General features: G+C 54.3%; 2 protein-coding genes across 3 annotated transcripts; one reads left to right on the top strand and one right to left on the bottom strand.

Moving 5' to 3' along the window:
* Positions 1 to 943: 943 nt before the first annotated feature.
* On the bottom strand, positions 944 to 14,697 carry NUDT1 (nudix hydrolase 1). 2 transcript variants are annotated; one of them, XM_014846676.3, is made up of 4 exons: positions 14,437 to 14,697; positions 12,744 to 12,909; positions 1,971 to 2,116; positions 944 to 1,688 (listed from the first exon to the last, which is right to left on the bottom strand). In XM_014846676.3, exons 2-4 carry the CDS (start codon positions 12,893 to 12,895, stop codon positions 1,516 to 1,518), a joined length of 471 nt encoding a protein of 156 aa, XP_014702162.2. In that variant the 5' UTR covers positions 12,896 to 12,909; positions 14,437 to 14,697; the 3' UTR covers positions 944 to 1,515. The 2 variants fall into 2 exon arrangements, with proteins under 2 accessions (XP_014702162.2, XP_070340191.1); XM_070484090.1 differs by lacking the exon at positions 14,437 to 14,697 and adding an exon at positions 14,331 to 14,393.
* Positions 14,505 to 19,816, top strand: MRM2 (mitochondrial rRNA methyltransferase 2). The gene is made up of 3 exons (XM_014846675.3): positions 14,505 to 14,563; positions 16,157 to 16,446; positions 18,722 to 19,816. Exons 1-3 carry the CDS (start codon positions 14,556 to 14,558, stop codon positions 19,162 to 19,164), a joined length of 741 nt encoding a protein of 246 aa, XP_014702161.1. The 5' UTR covers positions 14,505 to 14,555; the 3' UTR covers positions 19,165 to 19,816.
* Positions 19,817 to 20,465: the final 649 nt, after the last annotated feature.

The following is a 20,465-nucleotide window of genomic DNA, read 5'->3' as shown; positions in this document are numbered from 1 at the left end:
GCATCCTTGCACGGGTCACCAGGGGGACTTCTAGCACCAAAGACTTCAGACGTCCTTTTCTGACAGGAGCTGTGCTCAGGACTCCGCGCTCCTGGAGCGTCTCCTGCGGTGGAGACTGGGGGTGGGTCCTCGGCTGGAGCCCTGGCCCCGTTTTTGGGAGGCTCATCTGGAGGCCTGCCTTGTAGGCCGCGCCCTCCCACCCCAGGTGCTGCAGCAAGGCCAAGGGGAGGGAAGAGACTTGCTGGGGCGGGCTTCTCGGGAGCGGCGGAGGGAAGCTCAGTCCCCTGTGCCAAGCGGCTGGGGACAGCAGAGGCCGCCTTTGCACAGAGCTTCCCTCGGCCCGAGCCTGGGCTGCGGTGGATTCCCTGGTTGGGGGCCCAGCACTTTGTGCTCAGCTCTGTCCTGGGGAGGGCGAGGAGGGGCCACACCAAGGTCAGGGTGTCCCTGCGCCTCTGCGCCCTTCCTGCTGCCGGAGCTGTCCTTGCTGCCCGGGAGAGCCCGCGTACCACCAGAGCTGGCGAAAGGCCACCTGGTTACATTATCCCCGTGGGAGCCGTTCCTGTGATTCCGAGAAATCCCTGTTCTGCATGGAAGGCTGGAGCCTCAGCCTGGCCCCTGGGAGAGTGCCTCTGGATCAGGTCCTTCCAGCCCGACCCGCTTGTTCGGTGCTAACTACGGACACGGTCTAGTCATCGGCCGCAGACGCTGAGTAGGAAGGGGAGACGTGAGCTGGGAGGTGTCAGGGGCCGAGGGGGCCTCTGGCCTGACTGCGGTCGGAGCGGTTCTGTGTCCGAGGCCTGCCTTTTGCTTGGCGCGGGGCGGTTGTACGTATGAAGCACTTTACGAGGCTGCAGGTGTCAACTGCTACCACACCCGGTAAACTGGAGTTGTTTACAAATGATCTGCATTCCGAGATTCTCATCAATAAACTTACACGAACAGCTATTATTAAACGTATTTATAAGAGCTGGGTGACGTTGTGAGTTTTCTGTGAGTGGTGACTCCTCCTTCCTGGTGGTGACAAATTGGGACAAGAAGGGCCCCGTGCTCTTGGGCTAAGGGAGGGTGACTAGCCTATGACACATTAGGTCTGGGTGTCAGCTCTGGGCCCCGACCGTGCCTCAGTTTCCCCTTTAAGGGGGGTGGTGAGAGAGGACACACCTAGCCCCACCCTGTGGTCCCAACAGGAGCCTGTGGCACTGAGGAAATCACTGCCCGCCCTCTCCCACCAGCTGTCCCCTCACCCCAAGGCCTGTCTCCTCTCCCATCTGTGTCTTGTGGCGCGGGGCACAGGCCAGCACGTCTGGTGGCTTCCTGAGGCCAGGACTGGGCCGGCTGTGGTGGGGCTGGGTGAAGAATGTTGAAAAGGTAAAAGACATTTATTTCCCTTCCCAGCCAGCCATGTTCCAAATAGAATACCTCCACCCTGGCTCGGGGCCGGGGGCCGGGGCCCGGGACAGTGCGGCTGCCGAGCAGCTGTTCTCTGGGCCCGGAGGGGCGGCCGCGGTTCCGCCCCTACGCTGTGTCCACCTCGCGCAGCGTGTGCTCCAGGATGGTGTTGTGACCCCGGAACTTGAAGTACCCATGGAATTTCTTCTTCTGAAGCAGCAGGGGAAACCAGTATCTGTCATCAGGCCACATGTCCTCGAAGGGGATCTGGTCCAGCTGGAACCACTGAGGGCGCATTTCTGTAGCGGGAGAGAAGGGAGGGCCCCAACGTCCAACCCAGATTTAACTGGACCCCCGGCAAGGCACGAACCGAGCAAGGCTGTGTGAGGAGCTCGACACACTTTGGATTTAATCCTCGCGACCGTGTCTCTCTTTTTACGCGCCCGGAAGAAGGCTCCGTTGGTGCTGTGCGTTGCAGCACCTGCCTCTTGGCAATGCAGGGTGGGGAGCAGGCTGCCGGGGCCGGCTCCTCTCCTGGCTGTCCCCTCGCCTGCTGTGAAGGGACGGGCCCTGAGACTCACCGTCACTCTCCACGGGTGTCCCCCGGACGCTGTCTGTGCGGAAGATGTGCACGTCCATGAGCTCAGGGTCACCCGCGAACTCAAACACGATCTGGCCCACCTTGTGCAGTGCGTCCACGGTCAGACCGCTCTCCTCCTGCAGCTCCCTGCGGGCCGGGAGAAGGATGGAAAGAAAGCGGCAGTTAAAGCAAGGTGCCCGCGTCCACGCAGAACTCGAGAATGGCAGTGGGAGGATGGAGGAGCAGAGCATCTGTGCACGTGCGTCGAAGGGGCCCAGGGAGCCGCGAGTGGGATGCGCGGGCGGGAAACCCGGAGCGTCTCGTGGAATGCACGGCGAGCTCCCAGCCTGGCGGAACTGTGGAGTCGCCTGGGACCTTTGTAAACACTCCGATTTTGTTCAGAGGTTCTAGGGAGGGGTGAAGATTGTGACGAGCGCTGGTTCTTCCTAGTTCAGCGCCCTCTGTAGCACGTGGCAGCCCAGGCCTGGCCCGGCTCAGCTGCTTGGGGGCCTCATGGGAGGCCGGTGGTGGAGCTGGGAACCCCCAGCCCGTCCTCAGCTCCTGCTCTCTCCCAGCACGTCTGCGGCAGGGCCCAGGCCCTGAACGGAAACCTTCCTGCCCAAAGAATCGTCCTTCCTCACCACAAGCAGAACCACGATGCCCCCAGAACATTCTAATGCTGTCGCCTATTTACAGACGTTTCCTGCAGACAATCCAGGAGGTGCCCGGGGACTCCTCACTCAGAAAGAGCCCTTGTCTCCATCTCAGTGTTCTTCCTTTGGCTCTTTCTCCTTTGTACATCCCTTTAAAAATTGCAAGCGGCCAGCCCAGTGGCACAGCAATTAAGTTCGCACATTCTACTTTGGCGGCCCGGGGTTTGCCGGTTCGGATCCCGGGTGTGGACATGGCACCGCTTGTCAAGCCATGCTGTGGCAGGCGTCCTACATATAAAGTAGAGGAAGATGGGCATGGATGTTAGCTCAGGGCCAGTCTTCTTCAGCAAAAAAAGAGAAGAGGATTGGCGGCAGATGTTAGCTCAGGGCTAATCTTCCTCAAAAAAAAAAAATTGCAAGCACATCACACACTGTACCTTCACTTTTCATGCAACAGTGGGGCAACATCCTACACAAGGAATTCAACCAGCTTCTCAACCGTCGTGCATTAGAGAATAAAAACTGTCAACGTGCTCGTGTTGATCCCCCGTGACGAGCATCTCTGTACATGCCCCGCACCACTGACTTCTCACCCTGGCTGACAGCTCAGCGTGGGCTCTCACTCCACCCTTGTTCAGTCACTCAGCAAATGCTTTCTGGAAGCTGTGCTGTGCTCGGGACTCTGGGGACCCCCAGAGTTGCTGCAGCCGCGAAGCTCAGGGTCTGCTGCTCCCTGTAGAGATTCACACCTCCCCCCGCCCCGTCTTTACTTCTCCGTCTACAAGAATGTTCTAATTACGTCTGATTACTTATAGTTGCAGGTGTAAAGTTTTTAGCTTTGATTTCCAGGTGAAGTGAGGACACAGCGCATCGTTACTTCCTGTGCCTGGGCCCAGGGCTTGGGGAAACCAGCGTGTTCGTTCACGCACACCCCGGCTGGAAGGGCGACGTTTAAACAGATGCTGTCCTCAGCCTGGGGCTGACTGGCTCCCTGTGAGGCCTGGACAGGAGCCGCGGCCACCTGCTGCCATTTCAGATGCAGGCCCGGGTGAGTTGTTTTTTTCTTTTGAGGAAGATTAGCCCTGAGCTAACATCTGCCACCAATCCTCCCTTTTTTACTGAGGAAGACTGGCCCTGAGCTAACTCTGTGCCCATCTTCCTCTACTTTATATGTGGGATGCCCGCCACAGCATGGCTTGACAAGTGGTACGTAGGTCCACACCCAGGATCCGGAGTGGTGAACCCCGGGCCATTGAAGTGGAACGTGTGCACTTAACCACTGTGCCACCGGCCAGCCCCCCGCAGTGATGTTTTGAAAGCTGGGATTTACTTGTTGAGATGGTTAATTAAAATTAGACTTGACCTAGAAAACAAATGTGTGTTTTCACTCAGGGGGTGCCAATGGCTCCCCACTTAAATGTAACAGAAGAGCCTAGCGGGGCCTCACCTGGGCTCTGGCAGTGGCTGGTGGGTCTCATTTTAAAAACTGCACCTCCCGATTTAATGTTCTAATTTTGGTTCCTCTCCCCGAGCACACGGCAGCGTGTGAGATATCAGCATCTCCCGCGTGTCAGAGCTGAATCTCCATTTCACGGGCTGGGCTAATGAGACAGCGGAGATGACACTGTTACAGTTTTGCTAACGTGTCTGACTGCATCTCTGTGATGCTCATTTCCCAGACGGCAGATGGAGAACGGGATGAGTAACAAGTTGCACAAACTCCGAGCAGCCAAGTGCCATGGGGGCGTGGGCGGCGGGTGCGAGGGGCCTGTGGCATGGCTCGGGATGCACCTCAGTTATCCTCTCCTGCACTGCCTTCCAGGGTTCTCTGAACACAGCGCTCTGCATCCTCACTGCTTTGGGGACCGTCAGGGATACTGGCCAGAACAATGAGCACATGCCACACACTCAAAGCCCAAACCTGACTCTCTGAGGGACCCGAGGTCCCCAAGTTCCTGGAACCCCCCCCCGAAGAATGCATCATCCTTGATGCTCAGATGGCTCCCCCCGCAGGGGCATCGGGCAGAGGAGGGGAGACCCACCCGCACACAGCTGCCCTGCACCTGCAGGTGAGCGAGGAGGGTGTGTTATCCTGGCTCTGGATCTGGGGCCCACTTTGGGACCCGAATGTGCAGAAGGGCAGTGCAGTGGATAAAGTGTGCACCAGACGCACACCCAGCGCCACCGCGACCCACGTGCACGTCAGAGGCTGGGGCAGCCAGGGCCTGGGGCCCGGGGAGCGGCTCCGTGTGTGTGCACGTGAGGAAGCCGGGGCAGCCCTAGCTGGGGCCGATGCCGAGTTGTCCTCAAGGCGAGTGAGGCCCTTTTTGCTGCTGGAGTCTCTGGGTCCTGGGACCCATCTCAGCTAGCTCCTCACGTGTATCAGAATGTGCCACTGGGCCTGCCCTTCTCACTCCCTGGGGCAGGGGCACAACAGTCTTTGTCAGAGGGTGTCCTGACCCTTGGCTCCGTCCTACACACTTGACACTCTGGGCTCCTGGGAGGAGGAGACGGGGGTCCTGGAGAGCTCCTTGGAGCTGGCTGAAGGCCCTGGGAGGCAGCGTGGTGCCACGTGGTCACCGAGGCTGACCGGTCTAAATCAGGCAGTCAGCATGGCCAGGGGGGCTGGACTTCCCAGTCCCAGTAAGGCCTGTCCTTGCCTTCATGCAGAGCTGGCCCTCTGCTCTTGGCTCCTGAGCGTGGCAACCTATGCCATGTGGCCACGGGGAGGATGTTCTCCAGGGGGAGTGTGCTGCTGGCAGGGGCAGGGTACACCCTTGTGGGCACCCGGCCTCGCCCAGGAGCTCACGGCAGTCAGGAGGAAGCGCCCTCCATGGCCCTGCCTGCTGGACGAGGCCTCCGAAGCGCAAAGAACTGTGAGCGTCTAAGAGGCTACTGAGACCTTCATAGCAAAGCTGGGAGTAAGGCTGAACGACGAGAGGAAGTCACCGATTTGACGATGGTTCCGTGACCTGGGTGAGGTCAGGACAGAGGCACAATGTTGTGGGCACAGGGCTGCTGCTCCACCGGCCTCTGGCTGTCCACCGGGCATCTAGAGGGCAGACTCCCAGGGCCAGCGCAGTGTCAGTCAGTTCTGCCGAGCCGATTCATTTATCCACGTATCCATCCAGCCACGTCATGCCTACAGAAGGCAGGCCTGCCCTGTGCGGGCGCTGGAGAACGAAACCGACATTACGGTTCTACGTGACACATGTCTTGTGTTTATGACAGTGGTGATACTACAGCACAGTGGGGGAACATGGTCTTTCCAATAAATGATGCCGTGTCAGCTGCATATCTATATGGACAAATAGGAATCTTGAACTTCTGCCATACATCATACACAAAACTCAGTGCCAGATGGATTAAAGATCTAACACTTCTAAAAGTTTTAGAAAAAAGCAGGAGACTATCTTCTTAAGTTTGGGATAGGCAAAGAGTTTTTAAAGGATGTGGAAAATGGTAACCATAAAGGAAAAAGTTGTATGTGGGATTACATCAAATGATAAACTTGTGTTTATTGAAATATCATTAAGAGTCAAAAGACAAGCCCCAGAGAAGATATTTGCAGTACGTATGTTTGACAACTCAAGTCTAAAACGTATAAGGAGACTTCTGGGTTCTGCTTCCGCAGGTAAGGAGCTTGGAAGTCACCCCTCCATCCTACAGCAAGTAAAAAGCTGAAGTGACCAAACAGTCAAGGACTCTTCTTGGGTCTACGAGAGGGGATGCAGACTCCTGCCCCCACAATTAGAGAGACGGGCGCATGCAGAGTCCCGGCTGCCCGGCGCAGACTCGTGAGTGGAAGCCACTGCCGGGGCAGGAAAGCTGAACGGTAACTGAGGAGTCACTGCAGGCTCAGCGTGGCCCCGTCTGAGAGTTACACACTCCAGGGGGCCTCACTCACTGGGGGCACGGGGGCCACAATATCGTGAGATTCATTTCCAGGAGCTCGACCAGGTTCCCACAGTAAATATGGAGAAAAATCCCCCCATGCTTCCTGCAGGGGGAGGGGAAGGAACCACTTAGAAATCCCCCAGAGCCCTCTGTTCATCACGAGGGGCCCCAGGGGCAACTAGTGAGCCAGAGCCTAAGTGACCTGCCAGATGGGAAATACCCAGGTCCAGCTAGCTGTAGCGACCCTGTCCCACCTAATGGGGGCGTGTGGGGAGGAGGAACCTAAGACACTCTTGTGAAGGTCACGGTCCAGAGGCACAGGCCACGGAAACCCCGAGACCGGATCACAGGACTATAAACGCTTCCTTCCCCCACACTCGCCCCCACAGCACGACAGGCCTGTTGATGGCAGTTCCTCGTGCCCGGTGCATCGTGTCTGGCTGTGAAGAACAAATTACAAGGCACACCAAAAGGCAAAAAAACACCGTTTGAAGAGAGAGAACAAGCACCCGGCATGGCAGGGACGTGGAATTACCAGACCGGGAATTTAAACAACTATGATGAATATGCTCAGGGCTCTAATGGGAAAGTAGACCGCATGCAAGAAGAGACGGTCAGTGTGAGCAGGGAGAGGGGAATCCTAAGAAAGACCCAAAAAGAAATGCAGGAGATGAAGAATGTCACAGAAACAAAGAATGCCTTTGACGGGCTCATGAGCAGACTGGACACGGCCGAGGAAAGAGTCTCTGAGCTGGAGGACGTGCCAACAGAATGCCTGAAAACGGGAAAGCAGAGAGAACAGAGACCGAAAAAATGCAGAAGAGAATGCAAAGGACTGTGGGAAACTACAAAAGGCACAACATGTGTTTAATGGGAATTCCAGAAGAAGAGAGAGAAACAGAAGAAACATGAGACTCAGTAACAACTGAGAATTTCCCCCAAATTAATGTCAGACTCCAAACCACAGATCCAGGAAGCTCACAGAACACCACGTGGGATAAACACCCAAACACCCACACCCAGGCGTATTATCTTCAAACTACGGAAAATCAAAGATAACGAAAAAATCCAGAAAGAAGCCAGAGGAAGGAACACGTTGCCTACAGGAGAACAAAGCACCGTGTCCAGCTTCTCCTCGGAAACCACGCGAGCAAGAAGAGGGTAGAGTGAAATATGGCAAGAGTCGAGAGAGAAAAACTACCAACTAGAATTCTGTACGCTGTGAAATTATCCTGCAAGAGGGAAGGAGAAATAAAGACTTTCTCAGACAAACAGAAGTCAAGGGAATTTGTTGCCGGTAGACCTGCCCTGCAAGAAATGTTAAAGACATTCTTTAGAGAGAAGGAAAACATATAGGTCAGAAACTTGGATCTGCATAAAGAAAGGAAGGGCATCCGAGATGGAACAAGTGAAGATGACATAAAGCTTTTTTCTTATTCTTAATTTATCCAACAGATAACAGTTTATTCAAAATACTCATAGCAACAATGTGTTCAATTATGGGCGCTTATGTCTGTGCCTCACATATAAATGCTCGTGGGCACTGAGGGTAAGTGAGATGAGTGACAGCAATGACACAAGTGGCGAGAGGGAGAATCAGGACGATTTTGTTATTATGAGGTACTCACACTACCGTGAAGTGTTATTTGAAACCGGATTTGGATCAGCTGTAAATGGATATTGCAAACTCTAGGGCAACCACTAAAAAAAGTGAAAAAGGAAAACTTATATGTTAAGAAAGGAGAGAAAATGGCATCACATAAAATGCTCAATCAAAGGGCTGGCCCGGTGGCCTAGTGGTTAAGTTCGGCCGCTCCACTTCGGTGGCCTGGGTTCAGTGCCCAAGTGCAGACCTATACCACTTGTCGGTGGCCACGCTGTGGTGGCGTCCCACATACAAAATACAGGAAGACTGGCACAGATGTCAGCTCAGGGACAATCTTCCTCAGCAAAAAGAGGAACATTGGCAATGGATGTTAGCTCAGGGCAAATCTTCCTCAGCAAAAAAGAGAGGAAAAAAAAAGAGCTTAATGAAAACCATAGAAGGCAGAAAAATTGTGGAAGACAAAAATAGGAACAAAGAAGAAGGGCAACAAATGGGAAACAGTAATGGATATGGTGGGTACTAACCAGCTATGTCATTAATCCCTGTGAACATCAAGGATCTAAATGCACCAATTAAAACACAGAGCTCATCAGAGAGGATGAAAAAACAGGGCCAGCCCTGGTGGTCTGGCGGTGAAGTTCAGCATGCTCTCCTTTGGCAGTCTGGGTTCGGTTCCCGGGCATGGACCTACACCACTCGTCTGTCAGCGGCCATGATGTGGTGGTGGCTCACACACAAAAAGAGCAAGATTGGCAGCAGATGTTGGCTCAGGGCACATCTTCCTCAGCAAAAAAATAAAACAAAACAGACCCAACTTTATGTTTTCTACAAGAAACCCACTTTAAATAGACACCTGTGGATTAATAATAAATGGATGGAGGAAGATACACCATGCTGACACTAATCAAAAGAAAGCAGGAGCAGCTATGTTAATCTCAGACAGAACTGACTACAAAACAACAAAAGTTACCAAGGATTAAGAGAGCATCACATCACGATAAAGGGGTCAGTTTTCCAAGAAGACACAACAATCCTTAACCTGTATGTGCCTGACAACAGAGCACCAAACCCTGTGAGGCAGAAACGACCAGAACTGCAAGGAGAGACAGACGAACCCACTGTCATTGTCGGAGACCTCGACACCCAGAACTGGACAGATGCACCAGGCAGAAAATCAGAGAGGACAGAGTGAAAGGTACAGGGAACTACAAATCGATATGAAAAAGACAGGCAACCCGATTACAAAACTGTGCAAAAGACTTGAGCAGACACGTCACAAAAAAGGATATCCGAGTGGCCACAGACGCTGAGCAGGTGTGCAACTTCAGCAGTCAGCAGGGCGAATGGATGAAACCCTCACTGAGGTGTCATCACACTGACCAGAGTGGCTAATGACAAAGGCAGAAAATACCAAGGGTTGCCGAGGATTTGGAGGAAGCAGGACCCACACCTCTGGTGGGAGCTCAGCTTGGCACAGCTACTTCGGAAAACTGTCGGGCAGCATCTACTAAGGCCGAGCACCTCTAATGCTCCTCCCGGGGAAATACCCAGCAGCAAGGAGTTCACACGGGCTCCAAAGACCGTACAGGGCTGTCAGCAGAACCGCTCGCAGCTCCAAACCAGAAACGACCCAAATGCTGTCCATGGAAAGGACAGGCTGCAGCGTATTCACAACCGGAATACTAGACAGCAGTGAGGACTAATGGACTGCTGCTTCCTGGAGGCGTAATGCTGGGAAAAAGCCAGACGCAAAGGGTCATCCCACAGGATTCCACTTATGTGCTATTTTGAAGAGGCCCAAATGATCAACTGGGACAGAAATCAGGGTGTAGGGTGACCTTTGGAGGGCAGGTCCCCACCCATTTCCATCTCTTGAGCCACGGGCTGGTCATACAGACGGACCTGTGTCCTAAAAATTCCCTGATGAAGATTTGTGCACGTTCCTATATGCATGCGCTATTTCAACACCAACTTGACGTATAAAATGTCTTCAGTCCTGGTCTCACGGAGCGCTTCTGGGGCAAAACAGATGGGAAGGGAATAATTAAATACGATTAGAAGGGGTCAGAGTGCTGTGGAGGAAATGGATACACAGCAACGCAGGACGAGATTTATTGGGAATAGCTGGGTGGGGGGCACCTTCTTACAGGGTCAGCCAGGCGAGGAGCCAGGAAAAGTGGGGTGACCGAGGGGCAGAAAGAGTGTGGGGAGAGGGGCGGGGATGGGAAGGAGGGGCGAGGCCAGACCGTGGGGGGCTCAGTGGATGACACAGGACATTGGACTAAGTGCGATGGGAGCTAGGAAAGGGTTTAAAGTGTGAGAGAGTGAGAGAGACAGAGAGACCCAGACGTGGTTGCAGGAAGGTCAGCCCGCAGGCGGTCAGGTGGAGAATGGACCCGGGAGGGAAGGGAGGGGCAGGAGACCAGGCAGGACGCTCCCACCTGTGCAGGTGAGAGGGGTAATCTGGACGCAGCAGTGCAGGGAGCCTTGGGATAGACATGACCTGCCTCCTGCTCTGTCCTGCAGGTTCCTCCCCCGGCTCAGACCCCGTCTGAGGGAAGGCCACTGTCCTACTCAGCACCGAGGGTCAGAGTCATGGTTTCTTAGTCTGTGTCGCGTTGAAGAAATGAAGCATATTGAGAGGGCGGGAAGGAAAGCTCCTTATATCGTGAGACAGTTCATAAGGAACTGTCATCAGGGCTGCCTCGGGGGTCTCAAGTCTGCTTGTCAGCAGCACAGCTGACGTGAAGCCACTGGGGGCTCCTCGTGCCTCGCCCTCAGCCCACCCTGCCTCCCCCGGCTGCCCTCTGGCCACACCACACCCCTCTGCGCTCCTGTGAGTACCGGGATCCCACCTTCCACCTGGTCCTCCGACCAAACTCAGGTCCTTCGGGAGTTCTCCCTCGTGCCCAGTTGTCTGCCCTCCGTCTCTATGCTGGATGCCCCAGACCACGGGCTGTCCACTAGACCCGCTCTCTACACACAGCCCCCGAGCCCCACAGCCAGAGCAGGTGGGGGCCCGGCAGGGGCTGGGACTCGCGTCTCTGTGTCCCGACACTGAGCAGTGCTTAGGCGGTGGGTGCTGCTAAATCAGTGACTGGATGAATGTTCTTGGGAGAACACAGACCTTCAGACAGTGGCAGAGCAGACCTCTGGCGCCCCCTTGTTTCTGTCCGTTTTCCCTGCTGTTTCTTCTGCACCCTGCCCACCCCAGCGCTGAGTCTCGTCAGACTAGGTCTCCGCCCAGCCGTGTCCTCTCAGTGCACCTGCCAAAATGAACGAGCAGACGCCTCCGTGTGGCAGCAGCCCCGGGACCCAGGCCTAGGAGGGCAGGTGCACACAGGAATACCACCTGCAGGGCTTTTTAAATGGGGGGGCTGTGACCCAGTCTTGCACCCTGAGGTCGACTTAGTGGACCATGATGAGCAATTAAAAAAATTGTAGGGGCCGGCTCCGTGGCTGAGTGGTTGAGTTCGCGCGCCCTGCTGCGGCGGCCCAGGGTTCGGATCCTGGGCGCAGACATGGCACCGCTCGTCAGGCCACGTTGAAGCGGCGTCCCACATCCCACATCCCACAACTAGAAGGACCTGCAACTAAGATATACAACCATGTGCTGGGGGTGGGGTGGGGTGGGGTGGGGTGGGGGGGGTTTCGGGAGATAAAGCAGAAAAAAAAAAAAGATTGGCAACAGTTGTTAGCCCACGTGCCAATCTTTGGGGAAAAAAAGAAGATTGGCAACAGTTGTTAGCCCAGGTGCCAATCTTTAAAAAAAAAATTGCATTGGAGCATGCTTTCATGTAGTAAGAGCACTGCTAGATCAAAGTATAAACATTTCTTACTGTGGGTTGTGATTTAAATTTAAAAAACCCCATAAGTTGAAAGCCGCTGGGCTGCAGCATTGGCAGCTTCCGTCCTTTCCAGAAACCTCGGTAGTATGCATTTGGGGGTTTGTTCCCCTCTCGGGGGAAGGTGGCCTTCAGGTTGCCAACCTTTTTCAGAGTAAGAACAAGATCAACAGGAGCTGAGGTTTGTGTAGCTTTGTGATGTTTACATACACACTCTCATTTTATCCACACAAGCCTGTGAAGAGGGGCAAAGAAGGTTGAAGTCTGGAGGGCTGTGTGATCTTGGGCACACTGCTCAACCTCTCTGGGTTTCGGTACCTTCCCATGTGACGCTGGTTGTGTTGAGGATTAACTGAGACTGTGTGTGCAAAAGGTTTCTGATAGAAACGCTCACCATCAGCTCCCCTGAACAAACGAAGAGACCAAGTGACCGACCGGGCTCTGAGCTAGAAAGAGGAAGCCACGTGCACAGCAGCTTCCCAGATCCGTCCTCACCTGCAGTGCAACAGCTCACGTGTACTCAGCACTTAGCACGTGCCAGGCACTCTTCCTAGTCCTTTATATTCATTTTCTCATTTAATCTCCACAACAATCCTAAGCAGCAGCTCCTGCTATTATTCCCATTTTGCAGATGAAGAAACTGAGGCTCAAGGGCTAAGTACCTGCCTCAGGTCACATGGCTCTAAGTGGTGACATCAGTAGTCTGGCTCTACGGCTGGAATCCTTACCGCCTGCAGAAGCTGGTTCTGGGGTCAGGCCTACCCCTCCCTCACCTTTTGGCTCCGTCCTCGATGGTCTCTCCTTCTTGAACTTTGCCCCCGAAGCCGTTCCACCGGCCGACCCCGAAGCCTCTTTTCTTCATGCCCAGGAGAACTCGCTGAGGCTCCAGCACCAGGACCAGGGTGTAGAGCCTGGAGATGCCCATGGTCCCCTTGGGTTCTGTGAGGAAGGCAAGAGGGCTGGGTCAGCTTGACGGGCGTGGATGGCAGCATGTGTACTGCCGTGGCCGGGGGCCAGCGGGAGTGGAAACATGCATCGGAAGGCAGGGAGGGGAAGCTTGGTGGTCATTTCCTGGCTCTGCCATGTGTGGCTTGCCTGATGCAGGTGGAAGCCTGCCACTGAACAAATGATCTTCTGGGGTAAAAAAGAGGCCTGGCCCTTGGAACCCAGTGGGATCAGTGCCCAGGCCCTTCAGTCCTCAGGGCTGATGCAGGAGGTCAGGCGACGGCCACAGCTCCCTTTCCCCACTCCTTGGCACAGGGCTGTTCTGCAGCAGTGGCAGGGCAGTCCAGCCTCTGTGCCCAGCTGGCACCAGGATAACCATGCAGTTTATCCAGCGGTTGTGGAACCAGGCTTTTGGCCTGGCCTTGTCGTTAATGGGGCCTTCTTCTGGCCTCCTGGGATCTGGCTTCTTCCTCTCTGCAGTAGGAGATCTCCAGATTCCCAAGAAATGCTCCCGACAGTGGAGAGTCCACCCAGCCAGGCCTGGCTGGTCCTCCATCCTGTGCCAGGAGTTCATGCTCTGCTCACAACCATTGCTGCTCTGGGACCTGGCACTCAGAGAGGGCACTGGATCCACAAGGGCCCCTCTTGCTCGAATGGGTGTGCATGGTCCAGAGCAAGACCCTGAGGGTGACATCTGGGTTGCTGCTGGAGAACCAGGACCAAGGTCTCTGTGGCTCTATCCCTATCCTGGCCTGGGGCCCACTGCACATAAGTCTCCTGCTCTGGGGACCGCATCAGAATGACACAGGATTCAGGACCAGGATCCTCCTGGGAAGCTATGGTATCTGAGAACAGGCACCGACAGCTGAATCCTGGTGGTGGGGGAGTGAGTTTCTGATGCTGAGGCTTTCTTTCGGCCTACACACTCTGTCCTGACGATGACCTGCTCACACCCAAAGCCCTGGCTTCCTAAGTCAACGGTGATGGTGATAAAGATGGATCGTGGGTTGTCAGCTATCACTTACTAAGCACTGACCATGAACTTCTTTCTAAAAAATTATCCCATATAATAGACCCAACAACTCTATCTACTAAGATTTGCTTAAGGCTAAGACAAGCAGCCAGAGTAGGCGGCTTGGCACTACAGTTAGACGGGTCCTCAGAAAGGCCATCTAACGTCAGGGGCTGGGAGGCTGGCAATGGGGCTGGGCAGCCCCACTTGTTAGCCACGTGGCCTTTGAGTCCAGTGGTCTGTAAACTGAGGCCGTCACCAGGGTTGAAAGAGACAATATCCTCAGATATTGCTGCTGACAAGCAGACTTGTAAACGCGGGTTCCCTGGCCGCCCCTCCCAGGGGCCCGGCTCCCCAGGCCCCCACCCCAGTCCTTGGTCCGTCCCCTGCGGCCTCTGCTCACCTGCCCCGCAGCCCCAGCCCGCTGCCCGGCCCCCCGCTCTCTTGGCCCCGCTCCCTCGCTGCCCCCTCATCCGGCCCGCCCCCTGCTCCTCGGCTCCAGGGCTCACCTGGCCGGCCGCCCGCTCCGTTCGGCGCGCGCCGTCCGAACCGGCGCGCCGCTTCCGGGGGCGTGGCCTCGGGCCGGAAGCGAGGCGGGCACTTCCGGCGGCGGGAGAGGTCGGCGCTGATGGCTGGGTGAGCGGGGCCGGGGGACTGGGCGCCCGTGCGGCGTTCCGGGGCCGCCTGCTGCCCGCGTGCGGGAGGCGGGAGTGGCCAGCGGCCCGCCCCACTCTTCCCCGTCCGCAGGGGCGCGGGTCCCGCCTCCGTCCCGGCCCGACACGGTCAGCCCGGCCAGGTGACTCGAGGAGGACTGCAAACGCCAAGCCACAGTGGGCGAAGGCTCCCGGGGAGCGGCGGGCGGGCAGAGAGCTGTAGACGGCTGGAGGAGAGGGGCAGGGGAGGGGTCCCGCGGGGGGAGAGGGGGAGGGGCAGGTGAGAGGGTCCCTGCAGGTGGAAGTGAAACTTGAAACTGCATCCAGGAGGTGGGGTGGGGCTGGAGGTCGGCTGCCCTGCCCAGATCAGGCCGGGGTGGGTGTGTCCCTCCACTCTCCCCGCGTCCTGGGCCATTGGAATGAGTTCTGGGGCCCAGGACCACCCTGTGCCCTATTCCTTGCAGACCCCTTCTGTCTTTTGAAGGCAGTGATTCCGGAGTTGTCAGTCTCCAGACCTTGTCACGTGCTTTGGTGTTGAAGGGGCTTTGACCTGGAGCCGTGAGGATAATGCCAGCCTTTTTTCCATCAGAAAAATACATATAGGACTTACTTTGTGGGGTTGTTCTGAGAGTTAAATGGGGGAGGTATGGATAGCTCCCGGCAGTTGATAAACTGTTCAAAACCTAACTTTTCCAAAGAGAAATGGAAATTGCCTTTGAAGTGTTCGCACAGATTGAGTTCAATTTTAGTAAGAAACGTGGCAGGTAGGGCCCGTGCCAGCCGCTAAAGTCATGGAACGCAGTCACTGTAAGACCTGCCTCATGGGTTTTGCATAGCCTCTCAGAGCCCGGTGATTGTTCCTAGCAGGAGAGGAAGAATATAACTCTCACTGATTTTTTCAGTACTGTTAACCACTACTGGGAATATTCTGGTTGACACAAACAAGGTGACCGTCCCTGATGTTTGAGTTTTCCTTCTGAAGAAAACACGAGGACAGAAGAAACACTTCTTGGCTGAAGGGTAGATGCCAGCTGTGTTACTTTGCCGGGTCTGCCCTAACAGAGCGCCAGAGACCATAACAGACGCCCCAGCCCGGGCGGCTTGCCCGGCAGGAATGTATCGTCTCCCGGTGCTGCAGGCTAGAAGTCCGAAGTCAGGTGTCAGCGGGGCTGGTGTCTTCTGAGGCCTCTCTCCTTGACTTGTTGATGGCCGTCTTCTTGCTGGGCTTTCCTGTGTCTGTGTGTCCGCCTATGCTCTTAAGAAGGATACTAGTCCTATTGGAATAGGGCCCACCCATATGACCTCATTTTAATTTAATTACCTCATTAAAGACCAATCACATTTTGAGGTACTGGGGGTTAGGACTTCAGCATATGACTTTTGCGGGGAGGGGGATGGGACACAGTTCAGCCCACAGAAAGCCCTGCTTTCTGGCTGTGCGGCTTTGTCAAGTTACATCGCCTCTGGTCTCCGTGCCCATCTCTAAAAGCGGGCAGCGTGAACCAAGGGCCCCAGCGAGCTCTGATCCGCGGGTCTCTATGATGCCAACCTGCTTGCTCCCTTTTCCTGTCATCAGGTCCTTGAAGCTGCTGTGTGCTTCCCTTCAGCGTCAAGGCTTCCACACTGCCGGGGGTCACTACAAGGGTCGCACCGGCGCTGAGCATCTGTGGCTGACACGGCATTTGAAGGACCCATTTGTGAAGGCTGCGAAGGTGGAGAGTTACCGGTGTCGAAGTGCTTTCAAGCTTCTGGAGGTGAACGAGAGGCACCAGATCCTGCAGCCTGGCCTCCGGGTGTTAGACTGTGGGGCGGCTCCAGGCGCGTGGAGCCAGGTGGCTGTGCAGAGGGTCAACGCCGCAGGCACAGGTGGGGCCTCCTGCTGCTCTTAGGGCCCCTGACCACCGGGAGTCTGTAGACGCAGGGCAGCTGCCCTCTGCCCGAGGACACGGGGCAACCGGGCCACTTGGTGAAGGCACATACTTCTGAGTTGGTTGTTTAGTAGTAATAATGGTAAAGATAGGACACTGACATTTTCAAAATGAAAAGGTAAAAAGGTATAAAGAAAATTAAAATCACCTCAAATCACACCACACTAATATATGCAAATGTGTCGGTGTGCATCCTTCTAGAATTTGTTTTTGCATACATAGCTACATATATATATATATATATATATATATGCTTTGTTTTTCAGAAATGATACTATACCAAACTCTTGTTGCTGGTTTAGAGCCTTGATGGAGCTATTTTTTTCTCTTACTTATATATTGCCACTTTCCATGACAGTACAGCTGAATCAGCTCCAGAGGTTTCTGGGTCCTGGTCCTGGTAGCCCTGCATTTCTCAGAGGTCCTGCTGGGGCTGCTTAGCCCACGAGGTGGGGGCTCTGGATTCTCCACTCTGGCTCAACCCGAGGGCCTCATCTATATAAAAAAAGTCCCCCTGGCTAATAAACAGATAAACCAACCCACACAATTTAGAAAACTGTGTCGTCCTGTTAACTGGCTGCATAGTATTCCAGATAACGGGTGCCCTGTTGGTGGTTAGGTCGGCTCCTCGTCTGGGCATCAAGGTGCTTTCCGGCCTTCGGCTATCACGCAGGATGCTGTGGTGAATATCCTTAGCACTGATATTTCCTGCCGAGGGTACTGAATGCACTGGCTTTGTGTGACATGTGACAGTTCACAAAGATCTCCCCCAAACACCTTCCAGTGGGAACGTTTGGGCCCATTTTCCTAATGAGAAAATTGAGGTTCTGAGGCGTTGAATGAGCTGCTGAAAGGACAGCCCTGGGGATGCTGCTCCCCAGGTTCATTCGTCAGCTGCATTACTCTGGGTGGGATGCCTCACGGGGCTCTTGAGCAGGCAAAATTATTTTCCAGCTCATTAAATGTTGATCGACCGAGTGAATGAAGTGTCACAAACTTTAGCTCCTCCCCCACCGCCGGGCCCCTCCACAGACTTGCTAACAGCTGGTTCAGTGGCTCCTCCTCCCCAATAGCTCTTCCGGAGAAGCGGAGAGACGGCCAAGCTGAACTGCTAGGAACAAGTGGCAGAAGCAAGGAGGGCGCAGGTGACATGATGTGGTTTCTTTTCCTCCCAGAAGTGGCAAAAATGCAACCAAAGCCATTTGCCTTGAGTGGACATTCCTGAGGTGGGGGTACGTGGGTGTTAAAGGGAGTCAAGTGCGTGACATGAGATGCGAGATGTCCCGCTTTTCAGGGCTGAAAATTGAGGGTTTTCACCTTTGAAAAACGGGGTCTGCTGCAAAATATCTGGACTCCCAAGCTTTAGAGAGAAAGAAAACACACATTCCCCCTGCCTTGCAACGGCCTTTTTATTAAGCAGATGAGCTAGCAAATCTGTGACGTTACCCTGGACTTACCCACCCTGGTGGGTATCAGCAGAGCAAAGGCCCTCCTTGGAGTAGGGCAGCGACACAGAGGGGACGCCAGGGTTTGTGAGGGGTGCTTTGTGGGTGCAGCATGAGAGGATGGCGAGGGGGACGCTGGGGACCACAGTCATGCAGGCACATGTCTTGTTTTAGGTAAGGTGAAAAAATGACATCTTTTACGTCACAATGGGTATCACTCAAATCTGGGCAGGGCTTCACTTTTTGTACCTTATTTGTCATCTCTCCATCTTCCCCTTCTCTGGGTTTGTTTCTGATAGTTTCTACATTGAGAGAAATTGGATTAAGTTGCAGAACGGACTTGTTGATTTAATCCAGAGGCAATTTATCTACTAGTGTGTCATTTTCTGTTTTAGTTTATCACAAAGACCACTCAGAGGTAAGAAGCGTTTCACGGAGAGCCAGCCTCAGGGAGTGAAATGAAATCAGATGTGGAGTCACGTCCCCGGGCGTGGCCCCAGGTCTCCCCCTTGCTCCGTGTGACTCTGGGACAGTCACTTTTCTCTCTGGGCCTCAGTTTCCTCAGATGCAGAGTGAAGGACCACCGCTCCCCACCATGTGTTTTTATAGAATGCATAGAAAGTGGGAAAAGGCCTGTGTCTACGTATTTTCACAGTAGCTCTTTTCCTTGGTCCTGACTTTTAATTTCTATTCTATTATTTTGTGCATGTATTTTTGTGGGGAGATTCAGGGTGTAAATAAATAATGCATTCACTGTTTCTTCCTTAGATCCTGGCGCTCCTGTTGGCTTTGTGCTTGGGGTAGATCTTCTTCACATCTTCCCCCTGGAAGGAGCGACTTTTCTGTGCCCTGCTGATGTGACTGACCCAAGAACCTTCCAGAGAATCCGAGAACTGCTTCCTGGAGGGAGAGCAGATGTAATTCTCAGCGACATGGCACCCAATGCCACAGGGATCCGGGGCCTCGATCACGACAGGCTCATTAGCCTGTGCTTGTCCCTTCTAGACTTGGCTCCAGACACCCTGTGCCCTGGGGGAACATTCCTTTGTAAAACCTGGGCTGGAAGTCAAAGCCATCGGTTACAGAAGAGACTGACAGAGGAATTCCAGAACACGAAGACTGTGAAACCTGAAGCCAGCAGGAAAGAGTCTTCAGAGGTGTACTTCTTGGCCACACAGTATCGAAGAGGGAAGGGGTCTGTGAGGGCCTGAGGGTTTCTTCCGCCTCTTCTGGTCCCTTTTGACGTAGCCTGAGCTCTTTCCTGAACTGCGGCTGGGGAGACAGAGCTCGATCTGATCCCGGCCATGCAGCAGGCAGGACAAGTGGGGACCGTTTTTGTAAAATCAAAAAGATAGGACAAAGTATATTCAGTGTCCATGATATATGATAACAGTCTCTCTAACATGATTCGTGAGGAGGAAGTTATGAGGAAGAGACAGGCAGAGGTAACAGGAAGAGAAGATAGACCGCGGAAGGAAGGATAAACACGAACACGCTGAGGCAGAGATGCACGCACACACACTTGTATGTCAGTGCTCATCTTGCAGACTGTCAGCACGTTACAGAGAAACAGCTTCCACTGCGGCTCCTAGAACACAGCACACAGGTTTCCAGTTGTTATTTTGGCTTTCCAGTGCGATGTAGAAAAGTGAAATTTCAGCCTGGGGATTAATTTCCATCTGTCTGGTGAATGATCTAGAAACACATCCATTCTTCAAGCAGCGCAGAGTTCCCAGAGCAATTAAGGAAGACATTTGGTATGAATTATGCATGGGGTGGTGTGCTTTGGTTTTTGCCGCGAATATGCGTTGCTTGCTGTAATGCCCCAAGCTCCTGAGACCATAAAGGTAATTGCCAAAGCAAGCTGCGATGTGGTGTGTTCGTTTATTCCCTTTTATTCTCTTCCAGGAACTCGATGCAGCTTTGTGAAACCATAAAGATTGTATTATCTTGAGAAACTTCCATGCTTTTTTTTTTTTTTTTTTTAATCTGCTGGTTTCTTCAAAGCCATTTCCTGGAGGTGTGCTCATCCCTCGAGCAGTTTGACTGTGAGAGGATGATTAAACCCCAAGGACCAGCGGGGGCAGGAATGCTAGATGCCCAGGAGTCTCCATGAGTCCGGGGGCTTGGTCCAGCTCCCTGATTTCAAAGTTGTTCATGTTCTTTTTGCCTGTAGTCAGCTGAGTCCAGAGAAGGCTCTGTCCCAGCCCCTCCACGTTCTTTCTCCCCCGTCCCCATCACACTGAGTTCCCCGGCGCACAAACGTGTGTTGTGTCTGGAAGAGGGGAATTCAGCGCAGACCCTCGGGACTGGGGTGCGGGGAGGAGGAGGGAGGAGAACCCAGAAACAGTGATACACAAGTTACTGGACAAGTTGCTGTAGTTCAAGGGGTCCTGTTGGCTCCTGCGCCCTGAGAACGGGGCGGGGGGGGGGGGGGGGAGCCGGCGGCTCGCAGGGCACGGGGAGGATGGCGTAGTAGCACGGTATTGTGCTGTTCCCAGTGGGCCCAGAG

Source organism: Equus asinus, chromosome 14 (assembly GCF_041296235.1).
Source record: "Equus asinus isolate D_3611 breed Donkey chromosome 14, EquAss-T2T_v2, whole genome shotgun sequence".
Classification (NCBI taxonomy): domain Eukaryota; kingdom Metazoa; phylum Chordata; class Mammalia; order Perissodactyla; family Equidae; genus Equus; species Equus asinus.
Note: the sequence above shows the minus strand (reverse complement) of the source record. Positions and strands in the feature narration are given on the sequence as shown.